Source organism: Delphinapterus leucas, chromosome 10 (genome assembly GCF_059928025.1).
Source record: "Delphinapterus leucas isolate spDelLeu-1000000601 "Yukka" chromosome 10, BTC_Dleu_Yukka2, whole genome shotgun sequence".
NCBI lineage: Eukaryota > Metazoa > Chordata > Mammalia > Artiodactyla > Monodontidae > Delphinapterus > Delphinapterus leucas.
The window spans coordinates 100,207,945-100,222,654 of record NC_143138.1 but is presented as its reverse complement, the minus strand read 5'-3'; the positions used below and the strand labels follow the sequence as shown (position 1 = coordinate 100,222,654).

Below are 14,710 nucleotides of genomic sequence, written 5' to 3'. Positions count from 1 at the left end.
CCTTCCGTAAACTAGGACACGGATCTCCACCCTGCTTCCTGCCTGGTTAGCGTGAGGATCCAGTGAGCTGAGCGGGGAAAGCTCTGTGAGGCTGTGATGGCCTGGTGTCCCCTACTATCCCTCCCATCTCGGACCCAGGCCCTTGTAATAGCAGGAGCTTAGGAAATCTGGGCTGAACTGAAGTGGAAATCCAGTTTAGCAAAGCCTGTGGGTGCAGCAGCCCTGGCACCACCAGTGACTCAGCAGGGCTGGGCTTTTTGGAGAAAAGCGCTAAGCATTGCATTTCCTTGTAGGAACAGCCTCAGATGGTGGGGGGGTGGGGGGCACCTGAAAGAGGGAGGCCTACGGGCCTCTAACCAGGGCCAGAGAACGGGGATTCTCTGTTAGGGCAGGGGGTGGATTCGAGTCCATCTGTAAGCTGGGAGACCTTGGACAAGTCACTTGTCTCTTTGAACCTCAGTTTCTTTTTGTGTAAAATAAGACTTGCAAGGGTGAAATAAGATCACGGGGATTGCGCCATGTGCTCTTTCCTCTCTCTGCTTTCTTCTGTCTTCACTTCTCCTGTCTCAATTCCGTGTTCCATCTTGGCTCAAAGGCGGTCACATGCTGTGAACTTGAACTTTCAGAAGCCTCTCACGGCAATCCCTCTGCCTGATGTCCCACCACTAGTGCGCTGTCCTTTTGTCTTAAGCACTGCCCTACACACTGATCTTAGAGTTTAAAATTTTTACATTTCTGTTTATCCTTTCTTACAGCAGAAATATGGGTGGAGGAGGATGAGGCAAGGATATTAAAAGGAGAAACAGGGCTACCTCAGGTCCTGCCTCCATGATAGTTCTGTTTCTCCTCCTGATGGATCAGTGTGCTGAAAAACTGCCCGAGAAGGTTCCCTGGGCTCTGGGGACACTTGCTCAGGGCTCCAGAACTAAACAGAAGCCAAGTCAGCATCATTTGCATAACACTCGATGACTGTTAGTGGCTTCTTTCCTGGTGCTAATGACAGAGGCCTGGGAAGAGGTGCCAGCATCAACAAGGACTGAGCAACTGCCCTTGCTCAACCACTTACTAGCTCTCTGGCCCTGGGCAAGTTACCTTGCCTCTCTGTGCCTCAATGTTCTTACCTATAAAATGAGCACAACCACAGTGAGCCCTGATAGAGTTGTGGTGAGGCATATGTGAGGCACACGTGTCGTGTGCTCAGATCCTTGCCTGGTAGATAGGAAGCACTTATTTGTCATTGTCTTCATCATCAGTATCATCTTGTTTGCTTTCTGCCGGGCCCTGTGCAGGGCCCAGGTGACACAGAGATGAATCAGCCACGGTCCCTACCCTGGCTTGTTAGTGATCTAGTGGAAGAGACTCACCCTGCGTGTGTCAGACCCTCTGCCGGGCCCTGATTGGAGATCTGAAGGTGAACAAGGAACAGTGGCCCCGGCAGTTGTGCAACAAGCCTCCTCCCTCAAGAAGGAAGAGTCTGAAACAAGGCACAGCTGATGAAGGCTCAGGAGAGCAATGTGCCCTCGGGCCCCCCCCCAAATCCCATCCTTCTTTAGAGTTTCTTCGTGCCAACTGTCTCCCATGTGGGCCAAGGCCCCTCACCTCTGTGCCTTTGCACACGGCTCCTCTGGCCCTTCCAAACTCACCCGCAGCGTTTCCTCCTTCAGGAACTTGCCCTGACTGACCGTGGTCTGATTTGGCCCCTTGGCTCCCATGGGACTACCCCCTGGGTCTACCGTGAAATTCCTTGAGGACAGGGCTGCAAATTGTTCACCACGGTATCCCCAGTGCTAGCACACAGTAGGTGCTCAATTAATGTATGAAGGTAGGGGAGGGAAGGTGTATCAGTCAGAATTGTGTTCAGCTACAAATGCCAAGAATCCTGACTGTAGAGGTTTAAACAAAATGGAGTTTATTTTTCTTAAATAACAAGAAAGCAGGCAGCTGCTGTCAAGGGCTCATCAGCTCAGTGACCCTGCATTTGCTTTGGCTTTTCCTCATGGTCACAAGATGGCCACTGTAGCTCCTGCCATCACACTCATGTTCAAGAAAGAAAGGAGAGGCAAGACACAGCACCAACACTGTTGGCCTCTTTGGTCAGGAGAAGCAAAACTCCTTCCCAGAACCCCATCAGGCTTCTCACTTCTTTTTGGCCTAAACTGAATCACATGGCCACTCCTAGCTGGGAAAACAAGTATCTACTTGATATGGAAGAACAAAATTCAGTTTTGCTCGCAAGAAAGAAGTCCAGGGGTGACGGAGGGGGGAGAAGGAATAAGGGAGTGGGGGTAAGGCGGGTGGGTACTGGTTAGACAACCAGCAGAGGGCTTCATGAAAGAGGTGGTATTTGCACAGTGCCTGGAAAGTCAGATACAATTTTGGTAACCAGGAAGAATGGCATGGGTGAAGTCTGGAGGCTTGAAAATGCTGAGTGTCACCAGGGGCTGCCACGTGACCGAGACAGCTAGAGCAGGAAAGAGGTAGGACGAGCTTGGCGAACTGTCGGCGTATTTGCTGTCAGCCAGCAGCTCTCTTGTCCCCGTACAGCTCTAAGTCTCTTCCTCCACTCCACCTGAAATTCCACCATGAGAGATGATCTCAGCCAGTGAGACATACTGGACACCTGCTATGAACAAAGAGTCCTTTTCAAAATATAAATATGCCCTGAAGGCTTGTGGTCATCAGTCATTCATACCTGGATATCGATTCATTTTATTGGCTAGTGACCTCCTAATGCTTAGCTGAATTCTGCCCTGAGAAATAGGAATTTTTATTCTAGAAAGGGGTAATGGAGCCTGGGCCCTAGGAGATGGGAGATGAGTGGGGCTGGGTCTGGACCCCGAATGTCCAGGGGTCATAGGAGGTCTGTAGAAGAGGGAACTCACACTCACCAAGCCCTCCTATGGGCAGGCACTGGCCATCTTTCTTCTCTAAGGTGCTGCCATCGCCAGTTCACAATTGAGGTAACTAGAGCTTGGAGAAGGGGCCTGTCCTGCCAAGGTCATCTCGTGCACAGGTGACGGAAGTGGGGTTGGACCCTGGTCAGTCTCACCCCAAAGCATATGCTGTCTTGTTGCTGCGCCCCGTCATAATAATGATCATCATCTCAGCTGGCATTTGTTCAGCCCTTGCTCTATACCAGGCATTGTTCTGAGTGCTTTATGGATCTTAAGTCATGCCATTTTCACAACAATACTATGAGGTAAACACTATCATTGTCCCCATTTTACAGACGGGAAACCTGAGGCACATAAGAGGTTAAGTGACTGGCCCAGAATCCCACAGCTAGAAGTGTCAGATCGGATTCACAGCCAGGCAATCCAGCTCTGAGGCACGGGGAAGGATGCTGCCTTGTCAAGGTCTTGTGGTGGATTAAGAGTAGATTCTCTACTAAAAACAAACAAAACCCCCGCAAAGTCTTAGATACAGAGAAGAGATTGGTGGTTGCCAGAGATGGGGGGTTGGGGGTGGGTGAAATAGGTGAAGGGGGTCAAAAGGTACAAACTTCTAGTTACACAATAAAAAAGTCCTGGGCATGTAATGTACGGCATGGTGACTATAGTTCATAATACTGTACTGCATATTTCAAAGTTGCTAAGAGAACAGACCTTAAAAGTTGTCATCACAAGAAAAAAAATTGTGTTAACGATGTATGGTGACAGATGCTAACTAGACTACTGTGGTGATCATTTTGCAACATATACAAATATCGAATCATCATGTTGTACCCTTGAAACTAATATAATGTTATATGAGCGTTATACCTCAATAAAAATGTTTAATTAAATTAAACTTTTAAAAAAAGAGTAGGTTCTCTAGACCAGTGGTTCCCAAGTAGGGGTGATTTTTGCCCCCAGGAGACATTTGGAAATGTCTGGTGACATTTTTGATTGTCACAACAACTGGGTGGGGTGTTACCTGCATCCAGTGGGGAGGCCGCTAAACACCTTACAATGCACACACCGGCAAAGGATCATTGGTCCCAAACGTGGGGAGCGTTGAGGTTGGGAACCAAGGTCTAAACTTGTTAGAGAGGAGTGAATCTACCTCCTCTTGAAGTTAAGGCCTTAGTCTCAGAGCTGGGAGGAGAAGAAATGGCAGGGGGGTGCTTCAGAACGATACCTGCACAGCGTGGCTGAGATGCTGTAACAGAGACCGAATCCCTGGGATTACATAAGCGAGAAACTCATTTCCTGTGCACATAAATGACCAGAGACAGGTCCATGTGCACAGACGGCTTTGTGCATGAGGCCTTTCAGGGCCCAGATTCCTTTGCCTTGTTGCTCAGGGATTCCCTGGGGTGTTGGCTCAGTTTGCGTGATTGAAGTTATTCTCCACCCCATGTCTGCATTCCAGCATACAAAAAGCAGGAGAGAGGAGGTAGAAGGCACAGAAGTTTATAAGCCCAGAGCTGGGAATCGGTTGTTAAACAGAACCATTATTAAATTAAATTCTATAAATGTATAAATAACTAATTTATGTTAAAAAAAGGTTAATAAGTATTCAAAATGTATCACTTCCTAATTAATTTTGCCACATTCTGCCCATTACCTAGGCCCTTGAGATTTTCACATCTGTTTTATCTGTATTGTGGAATCACTGCGTAATGCTGTGTTCCACTACCCATGCCTTCCCAACTTTTTTTGGTGGTGCGCGGGCCTCTCACCGTTGTGGCCTCTCCCGTCGCGGAGCACAGGCTCCGGATGCTCAGCGGCCATGGCTCACGGGCCCAGCCGCTCTGCGGCATGTGGGATCTTCCTGGACCGGGGCACGAACCCGTGTCCCCTGCATCGGCAGGCGGACTCTCAACCACTGCGCCACCAGAGAAGCCCAGCCTTCCCAACTTTGCAGTCCATGGCATCACAGTGGTATCAGTCACAGAGATCAGTAAACACTACAAATCAGAGCTTGAATGTTTGCTTTGTCGATTGTCTAAATTTAAGAAAGTGATCAAGCAAATGTTAATAATGGAGATTAAACCTCAAACCTGTAGGCATTGCATTACACCTGTTGCCATTACACTGTGAATAACACAAAAAGTTGAGAAAATATTCTTCCAGAATCTGTAAAGTATGATTCGATTCAGCAAAGAGGTTGCTTATATCACTGACAAACTATGACGATAAAGGCATTTGTTGTTTGCCTTTCATCTTACTTATTAACATGAAAGAAGTTATCAGCCAGCATTCACGTTGGCAGTGCTCTTGTTCATCCATGATGTGAGCAGCCTCTTTTCTGAATTTGGTAGTGATTGAGCATTTATTTGTAGTTTGATTTTGTGACACTATTGTTGGTGATAGATTTGTAAAAACTGATAGTATATTTTGCAAGAAATTCCAAGTCACACTGAAGCTAGAGGTGTATGAAAGTCACAATAAAGAGGACTGTATTTTTATTTTTTGTAACTCTGTGCTATACATTCTTTCTAAAATTTTATTTATTATTTTTTACTGAAGTATAGTTGATTTACAATGTTTCAGGTGTACAGCAAAGTGATTCAGTTATACATATACATATATAAGTATTCTTTTTCAGATTCTTTTCTATTATAGGTTATTACAACATATTGAATATAGTTCCCTGTGCTAATCCTTGTTGTTTATCTATTTTATGTATAGTGGTGTGTATCTGTTAATCCCAAATTCCTAATTTATCCCCCCATACATTCTTTACATCAGTAAAATTTACAGCAGACATATCTGTGTGTGTGTATACTTTTTCCCCCAGAACCCTAGAACATCTTGTCAGCTCACCACCACGCAGATCCCCTTCATTCACGGTCTGTTGGCGGGAATATGAGTCACATGGTCCCAAGGCCACGCCTAGCTTCAAGGGATGCTGGGAAATACAGTCTCTAGCTGGGGGCCATGTGCCCAGCTAAAATCAAGGCAGCCCAACCATGGCAGCCCCGTGTATTTTCCCCAGAGGAGAGCACCAGCTCACTGGGGTTAGCCGTTTAGATTTTCCAGGGCCACACTTATGGCCTTCTCATGGCCTCATCTGAAGGCCGGCTTCGAGTTACCACTAGCTCCCACTCAGAATTTCAGGAAAGCACAGAGTATGGTGTCCTGAAGGGACAGATTCCCAAACCTCATTCTGCACCTTCAAGTGCCTGCTTCCTGCCCTTGCTTTACCGTTTGCATCTGTAATCCTGACAGCCATACCAGCAGGGCTTGACTTTGAGCAGTTTTGTGCTCCACACCAATATTTGGGGTACATTAAACAGAACTTGGGTTCTGGAGTCCCAATTCATGCAAATCTCTTCATCTCTTTGAGCCTCAGTTTCCTCCTCTATAAAATGAGGATGATAAAATTTACCTTGCTTGGGCTTCCCTCGTGTTGCAGTGCTTGGGAGTCCGCCTGCCGATGCAGGGGACACGGGTTCGTGGCCCGGTCCGGGAGGATCCCACATGCCGCGGAGCAGCTGGGCCAGTGAGCCATGGCCGCTGAGCCTGCGCGTCCGGAGCCTGTGCTCCGCAGCGGGAGAGGCGACAGCAGTGAGAGGCCCGCGTACCGCAAAAAAAAAAAAAAAAATTTACCTTGCAGGGTTATTGTAAGAGTCAAGTGAAACAATCTTTGGGGAAGTTTTGTTGTCTAGAAACTACAATTCAGGTGTGAAGTAATTAATTCCAATTCCTAACAGACTGGTTTGTGATCAGGCTCAGATGGAATTACAGACACATAAGCCCTTTGTAAAACTGTTAAGTACTGTACTGATATAAGGTGGTATATTACATTTTTAAGTAATGAAAAATTATTGGTTATTTTATTATAACAATAGAAATACTGACATAGAAAACAAACTTACAGTTACCAAAGGGGAAATGGGGGGAGAGATAAATTAGGAGTATGGGATTAACAGATGCACACCACCATATATAAAATAGATAAATAACAAGGATTTACTGTATAGCACAGAGAACTATACTCAATATCTTGTAATAAACTATAGTGGAAAAAGAAAAAACAAGGAAAAGAAAAAAGCAATACTGCTAAAAATTTAGAAAAGGCGAAGTAAAAATACCCATAATGCTAACTCTCAGAGATCTAACTACTGTTTATATTTTGTTATAGCTCCAACAATTATTAACTCGTGGTCGTGTTTGTTATATTTGGACCCCCACCTACGCCCTCCAACTCCCTTATTCAAATAATCAGATTATTTTGAAGCATGTCCTAGACATCATATAATTTCATCATAAACATTGCAGTATTTATCTCTAAATTTAAGAATACTTTAAATAAATATAACTTCAATATAAATATCACACCTAAAAAAATAAATTCTCTAATGGAGGATGTTGATAACAGGGGAGGCTATGCACGTTTAGGAGCAGGGGATATATGGGCAACCTTTGTACCTTCCACTCAATTTTTTTTTTTTTTTTTTTTTTTTTACCTTCCACTCAATCTTGCTGTGAACCTAGAACTGCTGTAAAAACTAAAGTCTCTTTTTTAAAAAATAAGCTCTTAATAGTATCAAAAGGTGATCATTATTCAAATTTCCCTAATTGTGTATTTCTTTTTTCATAAATTGTTCTTGTACCTTTGAATATTGGATGTTTATATTTTTCTTATTTATTTGCCAAGCTCTTTATATATTAAACATATTAACTAAGGTAATATTAATTACTATTGTTATTCCAACAGGGGAGGCCATGGAGACTTCAGGATCACTTCAGGACCACAGTCGAGTCCACGGAGAATCAGAAGATCTAGACCGTATGTTTGCTCTCTCTGACCCTCTGGGCAAAGCCGCATGGGAGGTGAAGTCCAGCAGTAGGTGGAACAGAAGACCCTGCTCAGCTCATGCGGCACAATGAATGGCCCAAGTTACGGTCAAAACCTCTAGAGAAGTAGTGACTTTACACACATGCACATGTGTGTGCTTGGTCCAGTCTGTCCCCCAGTGCTCTCTAGCTGTGTGGACCCTCAGTTGCTCCCCAAATCTCAGAGGCTCTGGGGGCTTGGACTTGCACTAGGGAGTGTCCTCAGAAGGTGGGAAGCGTCCTGCATGGCCCCAGAATGGCTTGATCGGATCCCACCTGCCCTGTAATTTACAGAGAATTTTAAATTGGCAACTGGTCTACACAGTGTAGTGGTCTCTTGGGAAGGATGGAGGGCTTAGAAGCCCCTCTCTGGGCTCCACATTCAGAGAAAAGTCTGCCTTTGGCCTTCCTAGAGCCTCTAGGGCCTCTGAGATCCCTGGTCTCCTGTACCTCCCATTGGCCCTAGGGGCTTGGGAAGAGTGTCCCAGTGAATCCAGTCACTCCTGGCTCCCCACATCCAAGTAGACCCCTGGGGAGGCCTGGGTGGTCTCTGGGGTGGGAAGGGCAGGAAACACTCATCCTTGCCTATGTGTGCCTCCCAGATGGAGAGACGGATTTCCACAAGCAAGACGAGGAGGCTGAGCTCTATTCTCAAGACCAAGATGAGAGAGGCAAGTCTTCCTCCTCTTCATCCTCCTCCTCAGGTAAAGCAATGATTTCATTGAATAAATCTATATTAAAATATTAAAGACAAGCATTTACATGGAAAAACCGATCTCCTGGACTTCCCTGGTGGCGCAGTGGTTAAGAATCCGCCTGCCAAAGCAGGGGACACGGGTTCAAGCCCTGGTCTGGGAAGATCCCACATGCCGCGGAGCAACTAAGCCCGCGAGCTACAACTACTGAGCCCGTGTGCCACAACTACTGAAGCCCACACGCCTAGAGATTGTGCTCCGCAACAAGAGAAGCCACCGCAATGAGAGGCCTGCACACCGCAACGAAGAGTAGACCCCGCTCACCGCAACTAGAGAAAGCCCGCGCACAGCAACAAAAAGCCAACGCAGCCAAAAAAATAAATTAAAAAAAAAGAAAAAAATTAACAAAAAGAGAAAAGAAGAAAAACCAGTCTCCTGAACCTCCCACCTCGGTACTACAGCTCTCTTTTTCCATGTTCCCTTCCAGAGCCTGCCTCTCTGTACATGTAACTTGTACACAGTTATAACTACCATATAGGGACTTCCCTGGTGTTCCAGTGGTTTAGAATCCGCGCTTCCACTGCAGGGGGCACGTGTTCGATGCCTGGTCAGGGAACTAAGATCCCATATGCCACGTAGTGTGGCCAAAAAAAAAGAACCCAAAAAATTACCGTATAGACAATTTTGTCCTTGGTTTACAATTCTTTTTGCTATCTTATCCTAAGCATTTTGCCATGTTATTCCATAATATCTTAGCGGCTATTTTTCATGTTTCCCAAGTAGCCCCTCAAGTGACTGCATCTCATGTAAAGGAACGTTTAAGTTTCGTAGGAGCACTTTAGAATCAGGGGCAGTGCATGTGTCCATTCAAGCAGCCTGCAGGTTCATACCCTTTCTTTGCCACTAACTAGCTAAGCGTCCTTGGGTAAATTGCTTAACCCTGTATGCCCTGGAGTCCTCATGCATAAGATGGGGATGATAACAAAAGTTATCTCATAGGATACCTGTGAGGATTACATTCTACAGGTGCAAAGGCTTAGCACCTATCAGATAGTAATAGCTCTAAAAATAACTGCTATTGTTAAGATTTTCCCTCTTCCCCACCCCAGTTTGTCATGCTCAAGAGCATCCTTGCACAAAAGCCTTTACTTTTTGAATTTTTCATACAAATCAAGTCCTACATATCTACTCCCACAAGCACTTTAATGGGTTTAGAGGGATGAGCATCTCTAATTGGACTTTGATTACAAATTGCCACATTATTCTCTGAAAAGAAGCAGGATGTCTCTCTACTTTTATTCTTTTAACTCAAAAGGTAAGGCTGAATTTATAGCAGCAGCAACATCACAGCTAGCATTTATTGAGCACTTACTTTGTGCCAGGTAGCGTTCCAAGCACTTTATGTGGAATAACTCAGTTAATTCTCATAGCAACCCATGAGGAAGGCATTGTTGTTATTCCCATTTTACAGGTGAGGAAACCGAGGCCAGTGAGGTTTAGTTCTAGAAGAGCTTCCAGAGGCAGGAGGGCTACAACACGGGATTCTGTCCCTTTGTTTGTCCTCCCTAGGTGGGAAGGGACATTCTGTCTTCTGATTCTGACCCTCAGGGGTTGCTGCTCCCCCACAAATGTTCTCCCCCAAGTGTGGGCATAAGTTCCTTCCTTCTGGTCTCCAGAGTACATACACATGGGACTGGGCGTAGTTAACAAAACTGAACACTTAAAAGAAAGCAGCAGGAAAATAAACATGGAGTCCTAGAAGCATTGAGACAGACTGACATTCAGGATCCTGGTCTCTGGTCCTACCCTGGTTGGCCTGCTGCTGGAACTCAGACCCTGCCCATTCTTCAGGCTCAGACGGTGACCATTAGTCCTTGGGCCCCAAGCCTGAGTGCCTCCCAGCAGCCCCCCACCTTCCTCCACGTTAGGGCCCTAACTCAGAGTCTGGCATGCAGCACCACTCTCCCTACATAGCTTTTTGTTCTTTTTTTTGTTTTTGTTTTTGTTTTTTGCGGTACGCAGGCCTCTCACTGTTGTGGCCTCTCCCGTCGTGGAGCACAGGCTCCGGACGCGCAGGCTCAGCAGTCATGGCTCGTGGCCCCATCCGCTCCGCAGCACGTGTGATCTTCCCGGACTGGGGCACGAACCCGTGTCCCCTGCATCGGCAGGCGGACTCTCAACCACTGCGCCACCAGAGAAGCCCAGCTTTTTGTTCTTAATGTATCCTGTTTGGGTTTTTAAAAATATTTATTTATTTGGTTATGCTGGATCTTAGTTGTGGCTCGCGGGCTCCTTAGTTGAGGCTTGCCGGCTCCTTAGTTGTGGCATGTGAACTCTTAATCACAGCATGCACGTGGGATCTAGTTCCCTGACCAGGGATCGAACCCGGGCACCCCTCATTGGGAGCATGGAGTCCCAACCACTGCGCCACTAGGGAAGTCCCTATCCTGTTATTTTTAAATTCAAACGTTTTTTCATTATGAAAGATTACACATGGGCACATTGTAGAAAATATGGAACATACAAAGAAGTAGAAAGAAGGAAAAAAATCATCCTTTGCTCTGTTAGATAACCACTAAACACATATTAGTGTATCTCCTTACATTTATTCAATAAATATTTATTGAGCATCAACTATGTGCCAGGCTCAGTGATGGATACTCGGGACACCAGAAACAAACGTGATTCTTTCTGCCAGAGTTAATTTTTTAAACAATTGAATTAGAACACAGAAAAATTATCCTCATTCTTGACAGCATACAATTCTACAATACCTTTTATTAAAAATTATATATTATGCATAGGGAACTATATTCAGTATCCTGTAATAAACAATAATGGAAAAGGAAAAAAATCAATCCTTGAACAAGTTTTAAAAATTATATCTTATGGGGCTTCCCTGGTGGCACAGTGGTTGAGAGTCCGCCTGCCGATGCAGGGGACGCGGGTTTGTGCCCCGGTCCGGGAAGATCCCACATGCCGCAGAGCAGCTGGGCCCGTGAGCCATGGCCGCTGAGCCTGTGCGTCCGGAGCCTGTGCTCCACAACGGGAGAGGCCACAACAGTGAGAGGTCCGCGTACAGAAAAAAAAAAAAAAAATTATGAATATATCATGGAGAAAACTAAAATAATATTCATGTGAATGTTAATAGAGATTGTCCCTGTTGGATAGAATTTGGAGTAATTTTTGCTTTCTTATTTTCTGTATTGTTTGATATTTTGCAAAATATGATGAAAAAGCCTTTTGGGGGCATTGATATTTGTAAAATACAGAAAAGAAGAAAATAGAAGCCACTCAAAATCCCATCTCTTGAGATAAATACCGCTGTTGTTATCTTGATGTACTTCCTGATACCTCTTTTTCTGTGCCTAGTTGAGATCACATACGCACTGATTTTTTTTTTTTTCCGCACTGATTTTTAAGCACAGTTAACTTGGTTTCCTATAATTAAAAAATTTATCCATGATAGACCAGGAGGTCCCCAAGCCCGCTGAGGAACATCGGGACTGCTGGGGCCCTCTTGGTCATCCTGAGGAAAAGGGAGTCCTCTGGACCTGAAGCCAGAAACTCCTAGGCCTGAATCCCCAGAATGCTGACCAATCCAAGAGTGCCAACAACGCGGTCATTCTTCAAGGCTTTAATCAAACTCCTGCTGCAGGCGGGGCAGCCTTAGGACAGTGATACCCAGGCCTCGTCCTTCAGGAGCTCAAGGTGGTTGGAGGGATGAGCATCACCAGGGACCCTCATGCCCACTGTGTCAAGCACAGACAGTTGATGCTATAGAAACCCCAGAGGAGGGTGGGCAAGATGCGTGTGAGCTGGGGCAGCTGGAAAAGCCCTTCTACAGGAGGTGTGACATCAGCTTAAGCTTCAGGATAAGGGAGCAAGTGGGAAGGGCATTCCAGGTGGGAGACAGAGCACGAGCAAACCCAGAGTCAGCGTGGCGTTGGTGGCATCACAGTTGATGCAGCCCCCATACTGGGCAGGAGGGAAAGCACCTCAGTAACACGATACTTCACAGGACCTTGTCTTATCTTAGTGAAAGCCGTATTGAACATAGTAAGTGATTTGTCTGAGGTCACACAGAAAGTTCATGGCAGTTCCTGTCCCCTAACCCTCAAAGCAGAATTCTTCCCCCAGACCACACTCCTCACATAAACTAAATTTTGAGAACCGACACCAGAATGAGATATTCCAGGCTCGATCCAGGCTGAGGTTCTCCCACAGCTTGTGTTTGTTCCCTGCAAAGAGCAGCAATGAGGACTAGCGCCCCTGAGTAACTGGAAAACGTTGGCAGAGACGGGGGCTGGTCTCCCCTGCAGGGGCAGCTCACCCAGTAGGCAGTAGGCCTCACCATTTCTCCTTTGCCCACTTGGCTGATGGTTGAATTTCTCAGTGGGCCTGAGCATGTCCGTGTGAAGATTTTTTTTTTTAATAAATAAATACATTTATTTATTTATTTATTTATTTATTTATTTATTTTGGCTGCGTTGGGTCTAAGTTGCTGCGCTCGGGCTTTCCCTAGTTGTGGCGAGCGAGGGCTACTCTTCATTGTGGTGCACGGGCTCTAGGTGTGAGGGCTTCAGTAGTTGTGGCACACGTGCTCAATAGTTGTGGCTCACAGGCTCTAGAGCACAGACTCAGTAGTTGTGGCGCATGGGCTTAGTTGCTGTGTGGCATGTGAGATCTTCCTGGACCAGGGCTTGAACCCGTGTCCCCTGCATTGGCAGGCAGATTCTTAACCACTGCACCACCAGGGAAGTCCCCCGTGTGAAAATTTGTTCCTTGCAGTGTTATTTATAGTAGGGCAACAATAGAAACAACCTAACGTCCAACAACAGCAACATAGAGCAGTGATGCTACACCCTGTCCTGGTCAGAGCTCTGGTCTTCATACATCTCTAAAGTGAAAAAGAGAAATTCAAATCATAGAATTCGTTTGATCTCATATACACTTTGTAAAAATTCACACATACATGATTGTAAACAAGACTGGAAGGAAGAATATCAAAATGTTAATAGTGGTTATCTCTGGATGGTTAAATTATGGGTGATTTTCATTTTCTTGTTTTTTTTTGAATTGACTTATACCATAGATATTTTACAATAATCTTTTTTATATTTATAACCAGAAGAATATAATTTTTTTAAAAAAAAAAACTTTAATAAATGTTAGCCTAAATTGATTGTGGGAAGAAAAGAACTTGGGGGAAAGAGCCTGGATTAATGTCTAGTACAGATCCTGGCACACATAAGGTGTTTAATAAATGCTCTCATGACTCTGGAGCTGAGCTCTGGGTTCTATTTTTGGAGATAAAAATGATTAGAAATGCAGGCCTTGGTGACAGACCTGGGTTTGAACCCTGGAATTTCTGCTTCCTGACTGTGTGACTTTCAGCAAATAATTTAACTTTTGTGAGCCTCAGTTTCCTTATCTGTAAAATGGGGAGGGAGAGGCATTAATACCTTCTTTACAGCATTTCCAAGAGGATCAAATGAAATATTAACTATAAATTACTTAGTTCAGTGTTGGTACATAGTAAGTGCTCAGAAAATGGCGACTCTTATTACTGACTTTGAACGAGGCCCAGGTCCTCTCAGGCCCCCAATTCTTCTTTAGTCAGCTGAACACAGTCACCTCGGGGCGTGTGAGGGGCGTCAGACAGAGCAGCAGGAAAGCTCTTGTACAGCTGTCTTGCCTCTTGAAGAGCGCCCACCTCACCCCCAGCGCAAAGACTATGTTACTTTTTAAGGCTTCCGACACCAGGAGAGGGAAGCCACTCTGGGGTGCTGTAACTGGGGGGAGCTGACTAACAGGCTTTGTCTACACCCAGGTGCTGAGCATGGGGAGCCTGACGTTTTGAAGGATGAGCTTCAACTCTATGAAGGTGATTGTCTGTCCAGTGGCTTTGGGGGAAACAGAATTAAACAAAGGACATGAAGGCTTAGGGCTTTGTTGGGAGGAAACAAGGTGATGAGGGTGTTTCATGAGCTCAAAGTCCTGGGCAGATATAGGAGATGTGGCAAGGTGAGTGGTTATAACATGGGCAGATGGAGGTGGGGGCAGGCATTTTCTGCCACAGTCAGACTGTCCTGGAATCTCTTCTGATCTATAACCCTGACTTGCAGGTTGACTGTGACCAGTCACCCAACCTTTCTGGGCCTCCGCTTTCCAACCAGCAAGATGGAACTTAATCAGTACCCTCTCTCTTGGAATACTGGGTTGTTTAAGCATGCAAGGGAAAATTAA

The 14,710-nt window shown here is 45.6% G+C and overlaps 1 protein-coding gene across 17 annotated transcripts in view; it reads left to right on the top strand.

Annotated features, from left to right (window-relative positions):
- Positions 1-14,710, top strand: part of TMEM40 (transmembrane protein 40) — a 53,912-nt gene that overhangs the window by 13,766 nt on the left and 25,436 nt on the right. For 11 of the 17 annotated variants that reach the window (XM_089919762.1, XM_089919761.1, XM_089919760.1 and 8 more), the window contains 3 exons: positions 7,648-7,776; positions 8,369-8,470; positions 14,295-14,348. In XM_089919762.1, the coding sequence (XP_089775888.1) occupies positions 7,648-7,776; positions 8,369-8,470; positions 14,295-14,348 (285 nt within the window). Of the gene's footprint in view, positions 1-2,280; positions 7,830-8,368; positions 8,471-14,294; positions 14,349-14,710 lie in introns of those variants that run through there. The other 6 variants (XM_089919751.1, XM_089919750.1, XM_022562794.3 and 3 more) reach the window with 5 other exon arrangements.